Below are 19664 nucleotides of genomic sequence, written 5' to 3' on the forward strand. Positions count from 1 at the left end.
ACTGTTTTTCCAGAATGTCTTGTTTCTTTGCCAAGAAAAGCAACAGAATTAAGACTACCTTCTTTTTAACTTTTTTTCCTGTATCTGGGTCTCTCTCCTCTTTCTCCACTTCAGTGATAAAGTAGTCATCAAGGCTGAGAACTCTTGGTGCAGGTCCTCCACATTCTACTTCCTTATCCTGGGAAGAAAGCAAAAAGAAATCATATACCTTTGCTGTAAAAATTCCATTCTGCGACACAGGATCTTCAAAATACTTTTGGTCAACAGAAGTTCCCTGCTCAATACTCAAAACAAGAAGAGAGTTGTATTCCTCCTGCTTGCTAATAGTGGTGGAGATTCACACAGCACATGAAGACATGGAACATGAAATAACAACAGACTTGACTCCCAGGCAAAGAGAAAGCAAACAGCAGAGGAAGCACATGTAAAAGACAAGCAGCACTACACAGTGAGTGCCTGTTCACATACCCTGATGAGTTTTGCTACATGCGTCTTTCCGCTGCCAGGTAACCCTCTCATGATGATCACAATCTGAAACAAAGATCATGCATGAAGATATGATACTGTACTACATTTAACAGACTCTCTTTTGCAAAGATTTTCTTCTAGAGAATTAAGTGCTGTGGGCTCACACTTTTGCATCTCATCAAGCATTCACTGTCTGTTTTAAAAACCAGTCTGTGAGAAATGGTAGTAGTTCCACATAATTCAGAGTTTTTGATGTTAATCATCTCACAGTTTAGGCTGCATGTTATAGATTTGGTTCACTTTCACTAATTTCTTTCATTTAACTGAATGAAACTTACCAAAATGTTTTAGAGCCAAAATTGTGTTCTTTCTTATATAATATGGTGCATTGCCAAATCTCTGCATAAAGACAAGTCTTTCCCCTGATACATCAAAAACCAAAGTGAAGACCTCAGAAGAGGCCAAAATACCTTAATATTACACACTAATTTGCTTTGAGTATTCCTAGGCGGTTTACCTCTCCTGTGGACTCCTAACAGCTATGCTACAATAGCTCCTTTGCAAGTGCCTGGGATAAGCTAATTTCTAGAGCTTCCTCAAATGTATACTTGTCCCAACATATTATGTCCACCAGCATTTTATCTGAATATAGACTTTGTAGAAACTGATTGTTGCTTTCAGAATGTATACTCACCCTCTCTGGCCTGCTATCCCGTCCTGGTGGCTTTAAAATATCATCTACATTTTTAGATTCTGGCTTCCTTTCTACTCGTGGAGCAGGTGGTGGCTGACGAGGCATTGATGGAGCAGAAATAGGAATCCTTTCCTCAGGGTAATTTCTACGATCACCTTCAAATTCCAGTGTTTGGACAGAAGAATTTTCTTAGTTCAGTGAAATAAAAAAATTAAGATGTTCATACCCAGCTGAGCTGATTTAAACACACCGTCATTATTTTAAGTTAAATTCACAGATATGTCCTCAAAATAATTAAAATTTCTGATCTTAAACCTATTGTAATCAAAGACAGTTTTTCGCAGAGTATATAGCTGTTTCATTCATGATCTCATCACCACTGAGAAACAAAACTTAATGCCACCACCTAAAGAAAATTTCCTAATATATTTGACTTATACATTCTGAACAAACAAATACTGCCAATCTTCTACCAATTAATCTTCACCTCTGCAAGTCCATTATTTTTCATAATATTCTAGCATGACTTCAAGATTGAGGAACTGTACCTCCAAACATGGAAGGCCCATGATCATATGCTGGACGATCTGTCTTTCGTTCATATGGTGGTCTTTCAAAACCACCTCGCCTGGAGGACGGATGGTCTTTCTTGTCACGGTAAGACTGAGTTCTTGAAGGTGTAGAAGGAAGAACCCTGCCAAAAGATTATTTAGTGTATTTTGCGTATTTTTGTGAATTTCCATTATGGATTCCAGAATAAAAGGCACATGTTCCTCACAGGCAAAATGAACAGCCTGATACACAATACAGCCTCAACTGTATTGATTTCCATAGTGTTCCAAAGTCACGTACCTGTCATCTCGGGGATGCCGCTCTTTTTCAAATCTCTCTCGTTCGTAGTCCACAGAACCACGGTCTCTGTGCAATTCCCGCTCTCTCTTGAAATCCCGATGATCTGGGTTGGAATTACCTTGACGCTCAAAGTAAGGCTCACGATCTCTTTCTCTATTGTAGCGACCTGGATGCTCTGAAGGGAGAAACCCATGGAAACCCTAACTACTGTTTTGGAAAAAGAAGGCAACAGGCAAGAGTGCAAGAAAAGTATATGATATGTGAGCTAGGGTGGACTTAATCAGACACTTTTTTCTAAACCATAACAGACAACCATACTGTGCAATCCTACTTAAAGCTACAAAACTGAATTTTTAAAGTGTCTAGGTTATTGACTGCAGTATTCCTCTTGGAAATATAAACTGTTATTCTTATACCTCTGAAGGAAATAAAATGGTTGTAGCTTAAACAAGAGTTACTTCATTTGAAAAAGCTTTCAGTGTCTTACAATTTTTCTTAAGAGCTAACTAACTGTTTGAAAGCTAGCCAAGCATGTCCTACCTTTTTGAAATGTTTGCCTGTCTGGTAGAGGTTCTGGACGAAGGGTTACTCTCTCCCCATACGGAATCTGTTCCACTTTACTAGTGGTTATATCTGGTTGAAAATAAACAAAAAAATAATTAAGGTTTTAAAACATGTCTTGCATTTTCTTTCCTCTTCATGAAAAGTCATCAGCCAATGGTATTAAAAGTGACTAGAACAAACTACCGTAATTTCTTTTAATGGATAATGCAAAAAGAGCTTTACATAAATAGATAGCACCATGGTTTTTAAAGGCTGAAGTGTGTTTATTTAAACCACTCCATCTTAACAATGGGATTTCTGCCTTTTCCGGTGAGTTCAGGTAGCATGCAGTGTTAGAAAATTATAAACATTAAAATGCTCTGTAAGTTTCAATAACTCACAGAATACTGTAATGTCAAGAACAGTAACTGAAAGTCTCACAACAATGACATTTTTTCTAACAGCTTTTAGTCGAACTTCTACTTAATGGAACAGATATGGCTTCCAGTCCTGTTATGTTACTTTAGAGAGAGAAAAAACAGTCAAATGACAATGCAGAAGTTTAAGAACTTCTTTATGACATAATTTCACTCCTGTTAAAGGAGGGAGATCAATTCTATTTAAATACTAGTGTTGAATTTTAGTTTTGGTAAGCTCAAAAGCAAAAAGCAGAGCCTTTCACTGCTTATGTGTTAAACACCTATACAGGGTGCATGCCCTTCAGAACCAGACTCTGTCTCCCTCTCTGGCTAGAGGATACCTCATACCCATTATACAGTATAAAAATAATGCAAACACCAAAGACACATTCTGTTTTAAATCACTAAATCACACCTAAGAACTTTAACCATCCAAACTGCCTTCTAGCCCAGTCATTTCCATACTCACCTACAAAGGGATTAAGGGAAAGTATCAGTATCAATCTAAATACAACATGTAATTTTCTGTTTCTTAGAAGCACCCATGGCTATACACCATTCATGGAATAGCAGTCATGAAATATACACTGTTCACCAACACAAAATAGCTCTTTTAAAAGTATCAAGAAAGACACTAAACTCAGGGTCATAACTGGTTTAAGGTTACAGACTCCTTATAACTGCACTGCTCAGCATTAGATCCTTAATATACACAAGTCTACACATCAACTGCATAACATGCATACTTTGCATGACACAGTCCTTTCAAAAAAAGTCAGGAGGACTAATTAGCTCTTTGATACATATCAAATACACTGCAACACCCACCTCGCCCGTGGCCATAATCCACCGTTTGCTGAATGATGGGTGCTTTAGGAACTGGTGGAATAACTGGAGGAAGGGACACTGGTACAGCTGATGGAATGGAGGTGTGGACAGCAGGTACTTTCACAGGTGAAGAGACAGGTGGAGGCATCATTGACTCCTGTTTACACAACTCGTACTCCATATTTGCTCCTTTATCCTCATTTGTGTCCCACAGTCCATGGAAAGAGTCCTCATCCCAGCGTTCCTGTTCCACAGCAGAAGGTGATGGTTTTAAAGATTGATCATGACTTGGGATTGTAGTTGGAGTAGAAACTGGAGCATGTGGCCTTGTCATAGGTGTAGTAGGCCTTGCCAGTGGGGCACTTGGTCTTGTCACAGGGGTGGGCTGTCTGAACAACACGGGAGGCTTTATAATAACAGCAGGAGAAGGTTTAATAGCTTGGGCTTCTACTGGTGCCTCTGAAGATAGCTGAGAAGAGACCTAGATGCAGAAAGCACTTTTAATGTAGATCTGTAAACTAACCTTCTCTCATCCTCAGTAAGTGCAATGGCAATCCGCAGTCAAATCATACACATTTTCTAGTACCTCCATCAAGGTGCTACAGGAGGACTATTTTAAAAAACTGGTGGCCTGATTTAATTTTGTGTTTGTTCACTATGTGAAGGCTTAAACACTACTTACTTTCTTCTTCAAAATAACCTTACCAATTTTAGCTCCAGTAGGCCTATCTCACTTCAAAAGTGTCTACTGTTTTATTCCCAAAGACTCCTGCTGTCTGCAAAGATTCCTGTTGTCTGTGTGAAGGCTGAAAATCTGAAAGTAGGGCAGCTTGGTGAGATGCAAAAGGATTGATAAGGCCAGTTTCTTTTTGGAAACCACTGGAAAAATTCACAGAGAGCAGAAATATCTGGAAAGCCCAGTATCAGAAGAACATAAGAAATTGGAAGGTCTTGCCTAGTGGAAAAGCAAACCAAACCAAATCCTTCATGAACCAAATATCCACAAGAAATTCCACAGTTACAAGCAGATATCAAGTTACAGGCAGCCTTTTTAGCAACATGCAATGAAAATTGCAGAATGGTTGTAGATACAAAGCTGAGCTCTGTAATAACAGCTCAAAGTGACAGCAGAAATATCTTGAGGCAGGAATTCCAAGAACATCAAAAGTCCTTTGAAAATCTCTAGGCAGATAAATGAAGTAGTCTGAGATACAAAATATCAAAATTGAGTAAAGTAACTTCCTAAAGGCATCAACATACCTGCAGTTCTTGGTAGCAAATCAGTTCCATTATTTTACTTTACAGACACTATAAACAAGGAAGAGGTCGCCTAGGCAAAAAGAAAACCTGCAGTGCCTCATTCACTGCATAACACTTCTCTGGACAGTGGGACAAAATAGGTTGGTCTGGCTGAATGTCAGACCCAAAGACCTTATGGCTAATTTTATTGGTGTGAGTAACTTTGGGGTTAAGATGTGATGAAGAATAAAGACTCGGCATCAACTCAGATATCTCCTCTGATACACATTCAACAAAACTGCTTCCTCATTCTAGGAAGGATTTACAAACCTGTGTTAGCATGACTGCATAAGTTCAGTTGATTTCTGAATTATCAAAAAACCCAAATATAAGCATCTGAGAAGAGTTCCCAGTACTAGAGAGGATATTAAGCAGTAGAGGAGTAGTTGTATCACAATAGGATGGAGGTACATGAACATGAGTTTCCATGCACTTTATGATATTCTAGAAGGTAATAAGAATTCAAAATAAAACCTGCAAATAGAAGGCTAATGCCCATGCTACATTGAAATATCTCAATTTCTGATTGACATATCCTCAAATTTTTCCAACTTCAAAGAGGACATAGCCCGTGAAGTAGGAAAAGCAGTGCAAGTTGAAAGAACTTAAGCAAGGAAAAGCAGGGTCTTCTTGTAAACCTTACATCCCTGTTTTGGAAGAGCTCACCTCTTTTTGCACATTATCCCACAGCAACCTAGACTGTTGAACCTCATGTTCAACAGCAACCGTCCATGATGGATCATACTTGAAAGACACGGTGGACTGACTGAGTAGAAAATGCTTTGGAAAATTTAAAGAAACAAAGAAGTTGTTTTGCCTCAATGGAAGATAGCTAAGGCTGAAAGGATTGCTGGGGAGGCATCCCACAGAGAAATTTGACCAGCAGTGTGTAGAATTGGTTCAACATACATAAATAGTAATTACTACCAACATGTTATCAGTGTAAAATGAATTTACCTGAAAGGCACCTGGCCTTGTGCTTGTGCTCTGTGGTCTTGGAGAGTCCTGGGTGGAAATGTCAGGTTTGAACTCCTTCAACTTCTGTAGCTGTTCTTTTTGTTCTCTGCACGTGCATAATAAGAAAGTATTATCAGTCTATAACTTAAATGAAAAATTAAAGAAATCAATGCCCATGGTGAAAACACATATTACACTCGCATCAGAGAAAAGCCAAAAGAAGAAAAGGACACAGCAAGCTTTACATGGGCAGTGCTGTGATCCAGAAATCCCTGTTTCACCTAACCATGGAGGCACTTAGTGTATTAGCTGCATGCTTTCTGATCACAAGTTTCCTGAGACATGCAGTTATGCTTTTGTGCTTTACCAGAACCACTCCATTTGAACAGTTCAGAGCAAAGCTGTATTTCTACCTTCTGTCAACACCTTCTGCAAGCAAGAAACCCCTTGGCAATGCATACGTAAATGCTCTCAGTTACTTGCCCTGGTTCACATGGTAACAGGATTGAGGCCAATTAAGCACAAGAGATTCCAATATATAAAACCCAAACAGTGAGCCTAACTTTTGCTTCTTTGGTTTATATATCAAAATGCTATTTAATACACAACCAATACATGGTCTACAGAGCAGAGACCAGGTTCACCTGTGAGTACTACAATCTTTGGATTACAAAGTTCTAGAGAATATGATTTCCTTTTTCTTCAGTTTTTGTTAGCATTTTTTAATCTAGGTTTTTCAATTGCTAATAACTCTGTGTAATGAAGCAGTTTCTAAATAACTAAGAATGGGATCTCTCTGCAACAAGACGTAACAGAAACCACCCTAACTAGTAAGGCATCTGTTCAGTGTTCAGCAGAAGGAGAACTTGGCTCAAAGAAGAGAATCCTCAGTGCTTTGTAAATACAAAGAGTAAACTGAGCACCACACTAGATCATAAATACAGAAGAGTCTGCAGCTGACATTATGCTGTTTCACACATCATTAAAGCAAAGCCAGACGAAGGCTTTAGTTTTGGAGATGAAAGCAATTATGTACCATACTACTGGTGTAACTCTTGGCTCAAAAAATCCCCCCAAAATTAATAAGTAATTTCCATAAAGTTGTTCCTATTGTTCAGACTGAAATTACCTGCCTATAAGAATCTAATGAGAAGTACCAACGGAATTTTAAGATTACCCTCATACTCTATTAAAAATCAGTATCATGTCTATATTTCCCCTTTTTAATGGCTTTGAAAGATATGTAACTACTTTTTACATTAAACATTATAGTGACTATGTTTAAAATATTTCAGCCCTAATAAATCACTCTTGTAGTAATTTCCAAACTACAGTCCTTAGCCTAAGTGACTGCCTTGCAGCTGGTCACAATAAACAGCAAAACATATGGCTGGCAACTGAGGCAATGGGAAAGCCAGGAAGCTGAAAATAATCTATTACTCCAAACTTTTAGCAAGTACTACTTTATAAGACAGATTTCACAGTTAATAACACTGTTGAATTAATCTAATTGCAGTAAATTATTAAATTATTCAGGATAAAAGTTTTTCCTTTAAAAAAAAAATTATTTTTCTTGCATTTTGGCATGCAACTAAGACCTTCCATATGGGACAGGTGCTCAGCAATCTTAAGAATCTGAAAACAAAACAGCCTGAAGGAAAGTACAAAACGTCTCTATCATGAAATGGATCAGGTTGGAAGGGACCTCAAAAATCATCTAATTACAGCCCCCCTTCCACTAGATTAGGTTGTTGAAAGCCTCATACAGCCCAGTCTCTCCTATTACTAATTTCATAATAAACACTTATTATAGCCTTAGGAAGTCTAGTAGCTGCTTTCTAAAAATTTAGTCTTGATGAACTCTTGCATTCATATCCTCCGAATTATTATCACTCCTTTTATGCAGATTCCCAGAACTTAAGATCAACCAAATTTGACAAAATTGTTTACTGACAATATTGGGTTTCAAATGAGGAAGCCTTCTAAAAAAACAACCAATCAAACAAAAACTCACCTATATTTTAACTTAGAAGTGAGCAGTATCCAAAAAATTAAATAGGTCTTAAGAACCACGTTAATGTGGATTTGGAGGGGTAAGTACTAAAAAGCAATTATCACTAAGCTCATCTGACACCACCAAAAAGACTGAAAAGCAACTATCCACAAATTTATTTGAGGATAACAAAAGGATTAGTCAGGTGATTGGACAGATATCTTCCTGGAAAGTAACATATAGCGAAGGAACATCATATTCATGAGGAAAGGGACAACCATCTATTTAAGAAAATAAGTCCATCTACAAAAGCTGTGATAAAGGTACCCCAAATAACATGATCCACGTGAGCTCCTATTATCATGCTGTGGGTAAAAGAAATGAAGCCATTACTGTGTTGACTCAAATGGATTCCACAGAACAAGATTCCTATTCGAATCAGAACAGGTTCTGGCACAGAACCAGGCAACTCACCGAAGCATTTTGAGCTCCTGGGCAGCCTTTAGAATTATCTCATGCTGTCTTTGGCTTAGGACCATCACTCCTCCCAAGGACTGGTCAGAGTCCAGGTTTGAATCTGCTCCCAGCATATCAGAGGAATGTGAAGGTGGAGGAAGGGATGAATCTGAATGGTCATCCAAAGACCGCAGTCTTTCTCCATCATCTGGATACCACCTATCAGACAACCGTTCCCTCTCCCAGTCAGTCCTTTCAGGAAGGTAGTCTTGCTTCTCCCGCCATGTGTCGTATCTCTCCGGATATTCTCGAATCCTAAGCTCCCCTCTGTCTCGGAGATCTCTGTCATAATGATCTCTGTTCCTATCATCCCTCCACCTATCCTCACGATACCTGTCCAGAGGTGGAAGGGGTGGTAATGGTGGTAGAGGGGGGATATCCAGGTCACGATTCCCCATTTCTCTGTCATCCATAGGTCTCATGTCCCAGTCTCTATCCCATTCTCTGTTTAAATCTTGATCATAAATATCTGAGGATCTTCCAGCTCTATCTAGATCTCTCTCTAGTTCCCTTTCTCTTGGCCCTTTCCAGTCATCCCACCATGAATCTCGTCTGTCGTGATCAGATGATAAAGGAGGTAGTGGTGGTAAGGGAGACAATGGAGGCAGTGAATGGTGGGATTGCAACCTGTCATCTCTGTCATATGCATCTACAGAATCATCCTGATAATCAGAGTTGTGATCTCTCCAGTATTGTTCTCTTTCCCAGTCATCCAATTGCTCATGCTCCAAAGATGGGTCATCTTGACCCTCTAAAGGAAATTCCTCCTGCATTGTATCATCTTCACGACCCCAAGAACCCCTGAATGTTTCATCTCGATGGTATGGAGGCAATTTGTCAGGGTCATCTCCTAGGTGAATGGGTTTACCCATATTGCCTGCTTCTCTCTCATGGCTATCTCCCCTCCTAATGGGACACCTCTCCCGGCTACCTGCCCGCCTGACCAGGTCTCTCTCGCGGCTCCCTGCCCGCCTCATGGGGACTCTCTCCCGGCTCCCTGCCCGCCTGGCAGGGACCCTCTCCCGGCTCCCTGCCCGCCGCATGGGCTCCCTCTCCCGGCTACCTGCCCTTCGCACGGGCTCTCTTTCCCGGCTACCTGCCCGTCTGACCGGGCCTCTCTCCCGGCTTCCTGCCCGTCCTCGATCCCAGCTGCCTGCCCGTCTGGGTAGTTCTCTGTCTCGGTTAGAGAATACCCTCTCATGGCTATCTGACCGTCCACCCAGTCCCCTCTCTCGGCTGCCTGACTGTCCATCTGGCATCCTTTCCCTGCTGCCTGACCGTCTTTCTGGCATCCTCTCTCTGCTGTCTGCTCTCCTGAACATTCCCCTGCCACGGATGGATGCCTGCCTAGCCTGCCCTCTGCCTCTGTATACATATCCTCTACCACGGCCATCATCCATCCTGCCCATTCCCCGGCCATGGCCATCATCTATCCTGCCCATTCCCCAGCCACCGTCCATCCGTCCCATTCCCCGGCCACCATCCATCCTTCCCATTCCCCGGCCACGGGCCATTCCCCAGCCGCGGCCATCCCCTTGCCCTCTGCCACGGCCCCTTCCTCTGCCTCCTGGTCCCTTTCCCCTATCTTCATGCATAAATGGCCCTTTTCCTCTGCCTTCTGGTCCAGGTAGGGCCTGAGTGCTATCTGAAGCAGTCAACTGGCCATCTGGTGTATCCAAATCCTGATCTCCTGTTACAGGGGCTACTGTATTCTGGTTCTGAATAGGTGGGGTGGGTGGCTTGGACTCTTCTACCTGCTGGTTGGGATCATGTGAACTCCATGTCCATTTTTTAGGAGGGTCTGAACTAGGTTCTTTGACTTCAGGTTTGGATGGCTCCTGTTGCGTGTCTGTCAGGTCCTCATTTGGCTCAACGGGACCTGCACTCTGTGCTTCAGGAGTAGACTCTGTTTTGCTTACAGACTGCTGATCGCCAGCTGTGTCTGTAAAAGGTTCTTTGCTTTCTGACTGTGAGTCTGTCTGTGCCTGCTGCTGCTGCTGCTGCTGTTGCTGTCCCAGATGAGGCCTGGGCCCCATCCACCGTGGACCGCTAGGTCGGGAACCGTGTCCATGTGATGCATTTGTTGTATAAAATTGTCCTGCTGGTCCTCGTGGGATAGAGCCCCATCTACTTGAAGACTGTCCATCTGTATTCTGTCGGTCAAAACGTGACCTGTATCCTTCTGAGCGCTGGGAGTCAAAACGAGGTCCTCTCTGTCTTGAGCCTTCAAATTTGTCATATCCCCTTCCCCGAGGTCCATCAAATCTACAGATGACACAATAGAAGTTTTATTCAAATGAATATGTCATATTAAAATCCTATAGATTAGTTTTATACAAATTAGAGAACTCATGTCTAAAGTCAAGTTGCTTAGATGTTTGGGATTCACAGATGTACATCACTGGATGACTCAGGAAGGCCAAAGCATCTGGCTGAAGCTGAACTTTGCAAGGGATGCAAGGAGTTCCAAGAAGGGCTTCTACAGGTATGTCAGCCAGAAAAGAAATCAAAGAAAGTGTACCCCTTGGACAAACATGACTGGCAAACTGGCAATGATGCACGAGGAAGACTCAGATGCACAACAACTTTTTTGCCTCAGTCTTCACTAACAACCCTATGCCTCTGGAGTGGATGGACTGCAAGACAGGGACCAGGGGTGCAAAGTCACTCCCATGGTTAGAGAAGATCAGGTTCATGATGACCTGAAGAACCTGAATATATGTAAGTCTATGGGACCCAATGAGATACACCCCAGAATAGTTGGGGAATTTGCTACTGTACTTGCCAAGCCACTCCCCATGGTATGTTGAAAACTGTGACAGTCAGGTGAAGTACCTGGTGACTGGGAAAAGGAAAAAATACTGCATCTATTTTTAAAAAGGGTAGAAGGAAAGACCCTGGAAACTACTGACCTGTGAGTCTCACCTCTGTGCCTGGGAAGATCACTCCAGAAGCTATGCTAAGGCACAGAGAGGACAGGAAGGTCATTGGAGACAACCAGCACAGCTTCATCAAGGGCAAGTCCTGCCTGACCAACCCAGTGGCCTTCTATGAGGAATGACTAGTGGATAAAGGAAGAGCTATAGAGTCATCTATCAGGACTTCTTTAAGGCCTTTGACATGCACCCCCACAACATCTTTCTTTCTAAATTGGAGAGAGATGGATTTGATGAATGGGACTACTTGGTGGATGAGGAACTGGCTGGGTGGTCACATCCAGAGGATAGGGGACAATGGCTCAGTGTCCAGATAGATCAGTGACAAGTGGTGTCCTTCACATGACTGGGATGAGCACTGTTTCATATCTTCATCACTAACATAGACAGTGGCACTGAGTGCACCTTCAGCAAGTTTGCAGAGGACACCAAGCTGAGTGGTGTGGCTAACATGCCTGATGGACAGGATGCCACCTAGAGGTGCCTAGAAAAGTTTAAGAAGTAGGCCCATGGGAACCTCATGCAGCCAAGTACAAGGTCCTGCACCTGGCTGAGGGCAGCCCCTGGTCTCAACAGAGGCTGGGCAACGATGGGATCAAGAACAGCCCTGCCAAGAAGGACTTGGGGGTGCTGGTGGATGAAAAGCTAGACATGAACTGGAAACGTCTGCTCACAGCCCAGAAAGACAACCTGTGTCTATCATTACATTTCACTGAGCTCTAAACCAACACACATAAAAGACATGCACTAGCAAGTCACGAAAACTTGTCTGTTCAGAACCGTACATCCAACAAATCCCCAGGAACAGAAACACTTTTTAAAAACTATCAGGTGATAGAAAAATATTCATTTATATAAAGTTCATGTACATTGCTGGCAATTCACTAATTATTATTCATGATTGATCACTTTGGAAGCAAAGAGAAGGGAAATAACCATGAAGATATTATTGTAAAGTCTAGCAGAGTATGCAAGGACAGAAACAACTGAACAGAACACCACTGTCCTTTGATTCAGCAGACATCACACCAACCCATCTCTAACTAATGAGAAGATAGAACAGATGTCATTTTTACACCCTGATATCATGTATCAAAGAAAAACATTCAAAAACCAAGATCTTGGACTAAATTATATAGCAGGTAAAAAATCAGCAAAGACATAAAATATTTACAACAGCTTTCTTTTTTTTTTCAAAGAAGGAGCACTGTGTCTCTGTGAATTAAAAGAGGCAGCATCCTCAAGCACTTTACCAAAAAAAGAAAATGCAATCTACTTTAGATTATGCTCAGGTGAGACATCTATATATCCTTGCTTTAAAAATATAAATACAAAGAGCATGGTGTACATGTATTAAAAATAAAATCTCCACTGAACAAATACACACTTCATACAACCTCAGAGAGATTTGAGAGTAAGATATATGTTCCATTTCTTAATAAATCACTGAAAATCTTGTAGCCTGGAATACGTATAAATCAACAAAAACTTTCTTACCTAGGGCCTCTAGGGCCTTCAAAACGTGCTGATCTGGGAGGATCTGGAAGCAATCCACCTGACCTCACAGGTTTATCCTGCACAATAGGTGGATGTGTCGAAGACACTCCAGAAGTGCCTTTCAGTTCCCCACACTCTTGTTCAGTTTGTTTACTAAGATGATCTTGAGACTTTCCATGGTCAGATGAGCCAAAGGATGAACCTGCTTGAGAATGATAAGGTGAATAGCTAGTTGAACTAGCTATTTTTGGTGCATAGGTACCAGGGGTGGGAAGGAGAGCTGGCCTTGGTGTTTCAGTAGCTTGACTGCTTTGAGAACTGGATCCTGAAGGGACAGAGGAATTGGATAACTGAGAAACCGAAGAGAGAGGCGGGGGGACCAGTGGAGGTGTAGTTGAAGGTAAAGTTGGAGGCATAATAGGAATGCCACCTTGACCAGTTTGGGAATATGGAATAAATGGAGGCGGTAGTGAAACATTTGCAGGATATTGATTCTTCAGATTTTGGAGTGAGGTCACTTTTTCCTGCAGATGTGACTGGGTGACCTTCATCTGTTCATCCCATGCTTTCCACTGTTTCTCATACTCTTGAAGCTGGTCTTTGTGAGGGTAGGTTTGAAGTTGATGCTGCCACTGTTGGTTCATTGATCGCTCCCAATCTTTATGAAGCTGCTGGAACTGTTTTTGCTGTGCCTCATAATGTCGCAGTTGCATGTCCACTGACATTGTCTGCAATGAAATGACAAGAATAGGTTCAAAATACTTTAGACAGTCAGTTACTCTCAGAGCCATGTATTTCAGTATCACTTGTAATACCACAATTTCTGATGAGTTGGCTGCAAGCCTGAGGAAGAACTACACCGAAACAAAAGCAAAAGCCAACTGTGACATCTAAAGACATTGTGAAAATTAATGTACTTTATGACTATATACTATATCTGTGTATAGAAGACTTCAACAGGACAGCTGAAGAAACCTATGATCTGTATAATCTGTATTATTACTGGATCCTAGCAATGGCTAAAGCACAAATCAATCTTCACATATATACACTATGTGACTATTTCTCAAGGTTTCAGTTTTTGCTATTAACCTGCTCAGAATTGCTTCAGCTGTCTGCCATTATCTTCTCTAAGCCTTTGCCAGACCTTATTTGCACAAATGAAGCTTCTTTCAAGGAGTTCTGTCTTTCATTATGTGAGGATATCATAATATTCATGGCTTGATCTCACCTGAGATTTTTAAGGTTTACTCAAAGATATTAAAAAAAAACAAGCAACGTAGACAGTCCAACCTACAAAGAAATGCTTAATGTATGAACTCTACCAACCCAGTAAAAGCTGACTCAACTCTCTAATGCAGTAATCAACTTCTACTTAAAAGCTTAAAGCTTACAATACTGGTTTCAACTGATTACTTGAGTTAAAAATAATCAGTGAGATACTGATTTTCTTAATTACATTTACTGTCTATTTTTAGCATCTGTATTTAACATTGTAAATATTTATTTTTGTAAAAAAGAGCAGCTTCCAAATGACTCTGTGCAATCATCTGTTTACCTGACCTTTCTGAATTTCTTCTCCACTGGCAAAACATTCAAAGCTGAGTAAATTCAATATTGTACTCAGCTTTGCTCCTGTATTACCTAGGTATATCTGAAAAATCTTACAAGAAGTGTAAAGTCTTGTACTTCTCATCCTACTGAAGCTTCATCACCATCTGTCAATGTTTTTTTTTTTATTCTGAAGTTGAGCTACAGTAGGGAAAATGGATATAAACTTTTACCCAACCAGAAAAAGTAGCTAGACAAATGAGCCAACCATCATAAATTATTCAACTACATATTTTTCAGCAGACTATGAGCGCTGGGTCACCCAGGACGTATATCAAACACCATCTCCTTAGTGTCTCACCTCTAAGTGTGGAGGCTGTTGCATGATCTGTTGATACTGCTGTACAATCTGCTGCAGTTGAGCATGCTTCTGCATTATTCTCTGATATTGAAACCCAACCCGGTGATGGGGGTGCTGCTGCCATTGAGCTGCTGCTGCTTGCAATTGCTGCAATCTCAAATCTTCTTCAGGGTCATCAGGAGGTTCAATATTGAGCTACAGAAAAAGGCAAATACTATAAATAAATGAAAATTTCTTCTGTCAGAAAAAAAATACACTTGGTCACTACACATTTTACAGGATCTTTCTCACTGTTCTTTGCTTTATTACTCTATTTCAGTGTTCCAGCCACCCACAGCCTCTGGAAGGCTGATTTTTATCCCACCTTTTCTTAATGTGAACACATCTTTTCTTAATATGAACAGCCCAATCTAAAGGTTAGGCTGATGGCAATTAAGTTATTCATACATAAAGACACTACCTGCAGGAAAGAGATTAATGAAAATATGTTATCTGTCACTCACAGCAAATGTAATGAGAAACAGTGGTTTTTCATGATGATGTAAAGTAACTTCAAGTGCATTATTTTTGACACTTTGTAGAAATCTGCATCCTGTAAGTTAAAGTGGAGCACCTACTGTTCAAACATCAATCATGAACTCCACCTATTATACAGTAACTATTACTGAGCATGCTGTGCAAAATTCTTGGCTTTCAGACCGACTCTAATGCACAGAGAGAAGGGGAACCAGAATTCACAAACTGCCAGAGAGAAATTAAGAAATAGTGTCTTAAACATAGCATTCCTCAACTACCTGATCTTGCACTTTGATATCATGAGGGTTCTCACAAAGATGACAACTTTGTGGAAGGTGCAGGGGAGTCAGCTCAGATTTAGTTGGTGCACATGTGGGTGAATATGTAATTTTATATACAAGAAGCGTATTTTGTAATTGGTGCAGCTTTAGCAAATTTTTTTAAAGACTGCTTCACAACATTTAGTTGTTGTTACAAAGCATACAAGAAAATGTGATGGCATTAATTTTCCTGGGGTTTTTGGCTCGTCTAGGACACAAATGGAGTGGCATCACTTTACAAAGCCTACCTGAGTTTCAGTGGATGTAAGAGAAGACTCATCTTCTTTGGATGCTGGAGGCAGGGATTCATTAAGAGGAGGAGGTTCAGACTGCTGAGCTGAAGCACTCATTTTCCCTTCTTCAGACTTTGCTCTCTGCTCATCCTTCACTACTGGACTTTTCATCTGCTGCTGCCCCTGAGCATGAGCTTTTGCCCTTTGCTGCAGGCTAAGCAGGTGCTGCTGGTACCAGTATTGCTGCTGTTCCTGCAATAGATGTAAATTCTCTAAGACAGTTTTCAAAAGAAAAACAATAGAAAATCATTAATGATAATCACTAGAATCATACAGTAGGAAAGTTTTTAAACTGTTTTGGGGAAGAACTCACTTCTACAGTAACAGTATTGCAATGGATGTCAGAAGATTAAATCAAAATTCAGAAACCACTATGTGGTGCACAGAACACACAACAGAATTTACTTTTTACCCAAACAAGCTTACTATTCTATAACTATAGCAAACAATGCTAACAAAAATCTGGAGCACAGACAATAATAAGAAAAATTACTACAGATACACTATAAGTATCATCTTTATTGGTTTTAGAGCTTCTTATACCTAAGAACTACAGTAAAGAGAAAAAGAAGGAAATGAACAGAAGAGATGAAGAGGATGAACAGAGAACACAGACATTAGGTAGACTGAAAATGACAGCTCAGAAATTGTGAAGATGTTTGAACAAAGCTAAGGAAAGTAAAAAGAAAAATCAGAACCAGTATATGGTGAAGATTATGTATCATCTGAATTCTCATTAATCCTGACTTATTCAATAGCTGAAGAGGGAAGCGGGTATGGTTGCACCCAAAAAATGATCCATTTAAGAAATAATAAGCTTTCAGTTTTAAATATTTCAAGGTAGAATTAAGAGTACTCAAGGCAGATGACAGAAGCTTCAAAAAGTAAGCGGCCACTAACATAAAGAACAAAAGACTAAAGATAAATATCTCAACACTTAAGCAGTAGTATCTTAAAGAGACCTGAATAAGAACCAACGGTCCTGTATCTCTTTGAATATGAGAAATATCATGCATCAAGTGAATAGAAAGACATCTGCGGGAGGCTGCTCCTCACCTGACATGATCTTGTGCCACCAGAGTTCCTATTAGAGACCTCTCCAAGGCTAAAATTTTGTGTATTCAAGACACAGCTCAGAAAAATATACGTATTTTAAAAATGAATACACCATTTACAGCTAAGGCAGCTCCTGTATCTTACGAAAGTATTGCTGCGTCCTTGATTTTTAACTCCTGCTTTTACCATCTGCTCTTAGTCACTATCAAAGATAGAATGATAAAATACTGTTGTTTTCTGTCTAACCTAGTGCAACCATTCTTGTACTCTCAATTCCATCACCTCTGAGAATCTGTGACTGATCTCCATCTTTTACACCTTCTGTTCTTCCTTTCCATTCAAGCATGCACAGTTAAGAAAAAACACCTATATAAAAGCTCAGTCAGAAACAGAAAATAATCCAAAAGATGCAGACATTTTAAAATAAAAGCATGACAATATCCAAGCAGTAAGTGCTGTCTGATGAGATTTCTCAAAAGTGCATCACTCTGCCCATCTTAAATAGGTTAAAAAGAAGAGTAACTTTCTGCTGGAAACCTACCTCATGCTCAGATTAGAAATACTGTTTTCTCTTGGTAGCAAACAGAAACACAAAGGTGTATTTCTAAAAAAATATTTCTAAAACTTGGAAATGAGGTCAATGAAATGAGAAACTATGCTTCATAGATTTTAAATTGATGATGCATTTATTCCTGCCATGAATCTTTATAACAAGAGTATGTCTCAGAAGAGCTGCCATAGTTTTGGGTGGAAGACATGCATACTCCAGCATAGACTCTGTCAGAAACCTTCAACAACATGCTGAAATAAGTGCAACTCAAGGGAGGAGCATACTTCCCCCCAGCTATACAAAACCTGATTCAATTATCCATCTCAAAAGGCACTATAAGGTGATTTGCCATCATGGTGCTAGATGCTGTGATGGGTGAGCACACATTCCACTGCCAAAAAATTGTAGTCTCCACAGATCTATTTTGTTTCCTCCTCATTCCACCAACTGTACATAGGGCTAAAACTCATAATATGCCATGGGCTTTTCAGAACTATGATAATAATTATGTATTATTTTCAGCAGATGAGTCAGTGATATCTATTACGGTGCTATTTGAAAAGCACGAGAAAAGCAGAAAGGTAGATTTTTACAGCTTACTTGGAGCAAAACAGAAGTGCTATGTAGAAAAATTTTCATGATGAAAAGCTCAGTTATTTCAGTGCTTACCTCCTCACCATGACTTGTCATTCAACTGGACTTGTAATTTTTCAAGTCCAATTATAATCCTTAAGACCAAGGAAAACACGAGCATCAACACAGGCCTTTTCCCATCTTTGGCTGACCAAGGGACTAGGCCTGTTACATTTTACAGGAACACTGAAACCAGCACTATCAGCTCCTGACCACAGGACATACCACCAAACAGGTTAATGGGAAGTCCACACTGAAAGACTACTCCAAAGTTAATATAGGTGACCCTAGGCCATAACATAATACCTATTTTGCGGGACATTATGTCCTTTCCAGGTGAAAATTGCAAAATAATGGTTTAGCACTCTTATAAAACAAAGGGGCTGTTTAAAGGGAACAGCAATCTACTAAACAGTGAGGTGCTAAAGCTGAAGTAGCTTTAACAGATATAGATAAATGCATATTTATAGATATACCCACACATCCTTGGAGCAGGAAGAACATTGCCAGCAGGTTGAGGGAGATGATCTTGCCCCACTACTCAGCCCTGGTCAGGCCACAGCTGGAGTGCTGTGTCCAGTCCTAGACTCCTCAGTACAAGAGAGACTTGAACTCCTGGAACAAGTCCAGTGGAGGGCAATGAGGATGCCAAGGGAGTGGAGCATCTCCCTCTAGTAAGGGCAGGCTGGGGGGGGCTGAGCCTGTTCAGCCATGAGAAGAGACAACTGAGAAGGGACCTTGTCCATGTACACAAGTATCTGAAGGGAGGGTGCCAAGAGGAAGGATCCAGGCTCTTCTTGGTGATGCCAAGGAATGTGGAAAGGGCAATGGGCAGAAACTGACACATAGGAAGTTCCACCTGAATATGAGAAAGAACTTTTTTGCCATGTAGGGGACTGAGCACTGTAACAGATTACCCAGAGAAATTGTGGAGTCTCCCTCACTGAAGATATTCAAGAACTGTTTGGAACACACAACCCTGTGCCACATGCTCTGGGATGACCCTGCTTGAGCAGGGAGGCTGAACCAGACGACCTCCCTGTGGTCCCTTCCAACCTTATCCATTCTTGATACTGAAAACAAATAGCAGCATACATTACCCAACTATCAGATGAAACGTTAAGGAAACACCACACTTATTTTAACTGAATTTGATAAGAATGCAGCAATTTAATCCAACCTCATACCCATGGAAGACACTACACTAAACTCACTATACTGTCAGGGCAAAGAACAGTGTTTCGGGCAGGAAAGGAAAATAATAAAACACCAACTCATGGCAAATTGTGTAATATTTTCTGAGTTAAGAGAAAAACACTGATATATTTATCTGCAGCCACTGTTACTGTGGGACGAGAACAGAAAGAATTGCTTTCAATTGC

The 19664-nt window shown here is 40.6% G+C and overlaps 1 protein-coding gene across 2 annotated transcripts in view; it reads right to left on the reverse strand.

Annotated features, from left to right (window-relative positions):
• The window catches only part of YLPM1 (YLP motif containing 1), a gene marked incomplete at its 5' end in the record, with an annotated part of 35374 nt that overhangs the window by 12947 nt on the left and 2763 nt on the right, over nt 1–19664 (reverse strand). Inside the window, 12 exons of one of the 2 annotated variants that reach the window (XM_083863595.1) lie at nt 59–178; nt 469–531; nt 1163–1350; nt 1711–1856; nt 2015–2189; nt 2555–2647; nt 3805–4048; nt 6061–6166; nt 8528–10834; nt 13003–13730; nt 14915–15109; nt 15999–16235. In XM_083863595.1, coding sequence (XP_083719721.1) covers nt 59–178; nt 469–531; nt 1163–1350; nt 1711–1856; nt 2015–2189; nt 2555–2647; nt 3805–4048; nt 6061–6166; nt 8528–10834; nt 13003–13730; nt 14915–15109; nt 15999–16235 — 4602 coding nt within the window. Of the gene's footprint in view, nt 1–58; nt 179–468; nt 532–1162; nt 1351–1710; nt 1857–2014; nt 2190–2554; nt 2648–3804; nt 4286–6060; nt 6167–8527; nt 10835–13002; nt 13731–14914; nt 15110–15998; nt 16236–19664 lie in introns of both variants that reach the window. The other variant, XM_083863594.1, reaches the window with a different exon arrangement.

The sequence above is a fragment of the Zosterops lateralis genome (assembly GCF_965231275.1).
Source record: "Zosterops lateralis genome assembly, chromosome: 6".
In the NCBI taxonomy this organism is placed as follows: Eukaryota; Metazoa; Chordata; class Aves; order Passeriformes; family Zosteropidae; genus Zosterops; species Zosterops lateralis.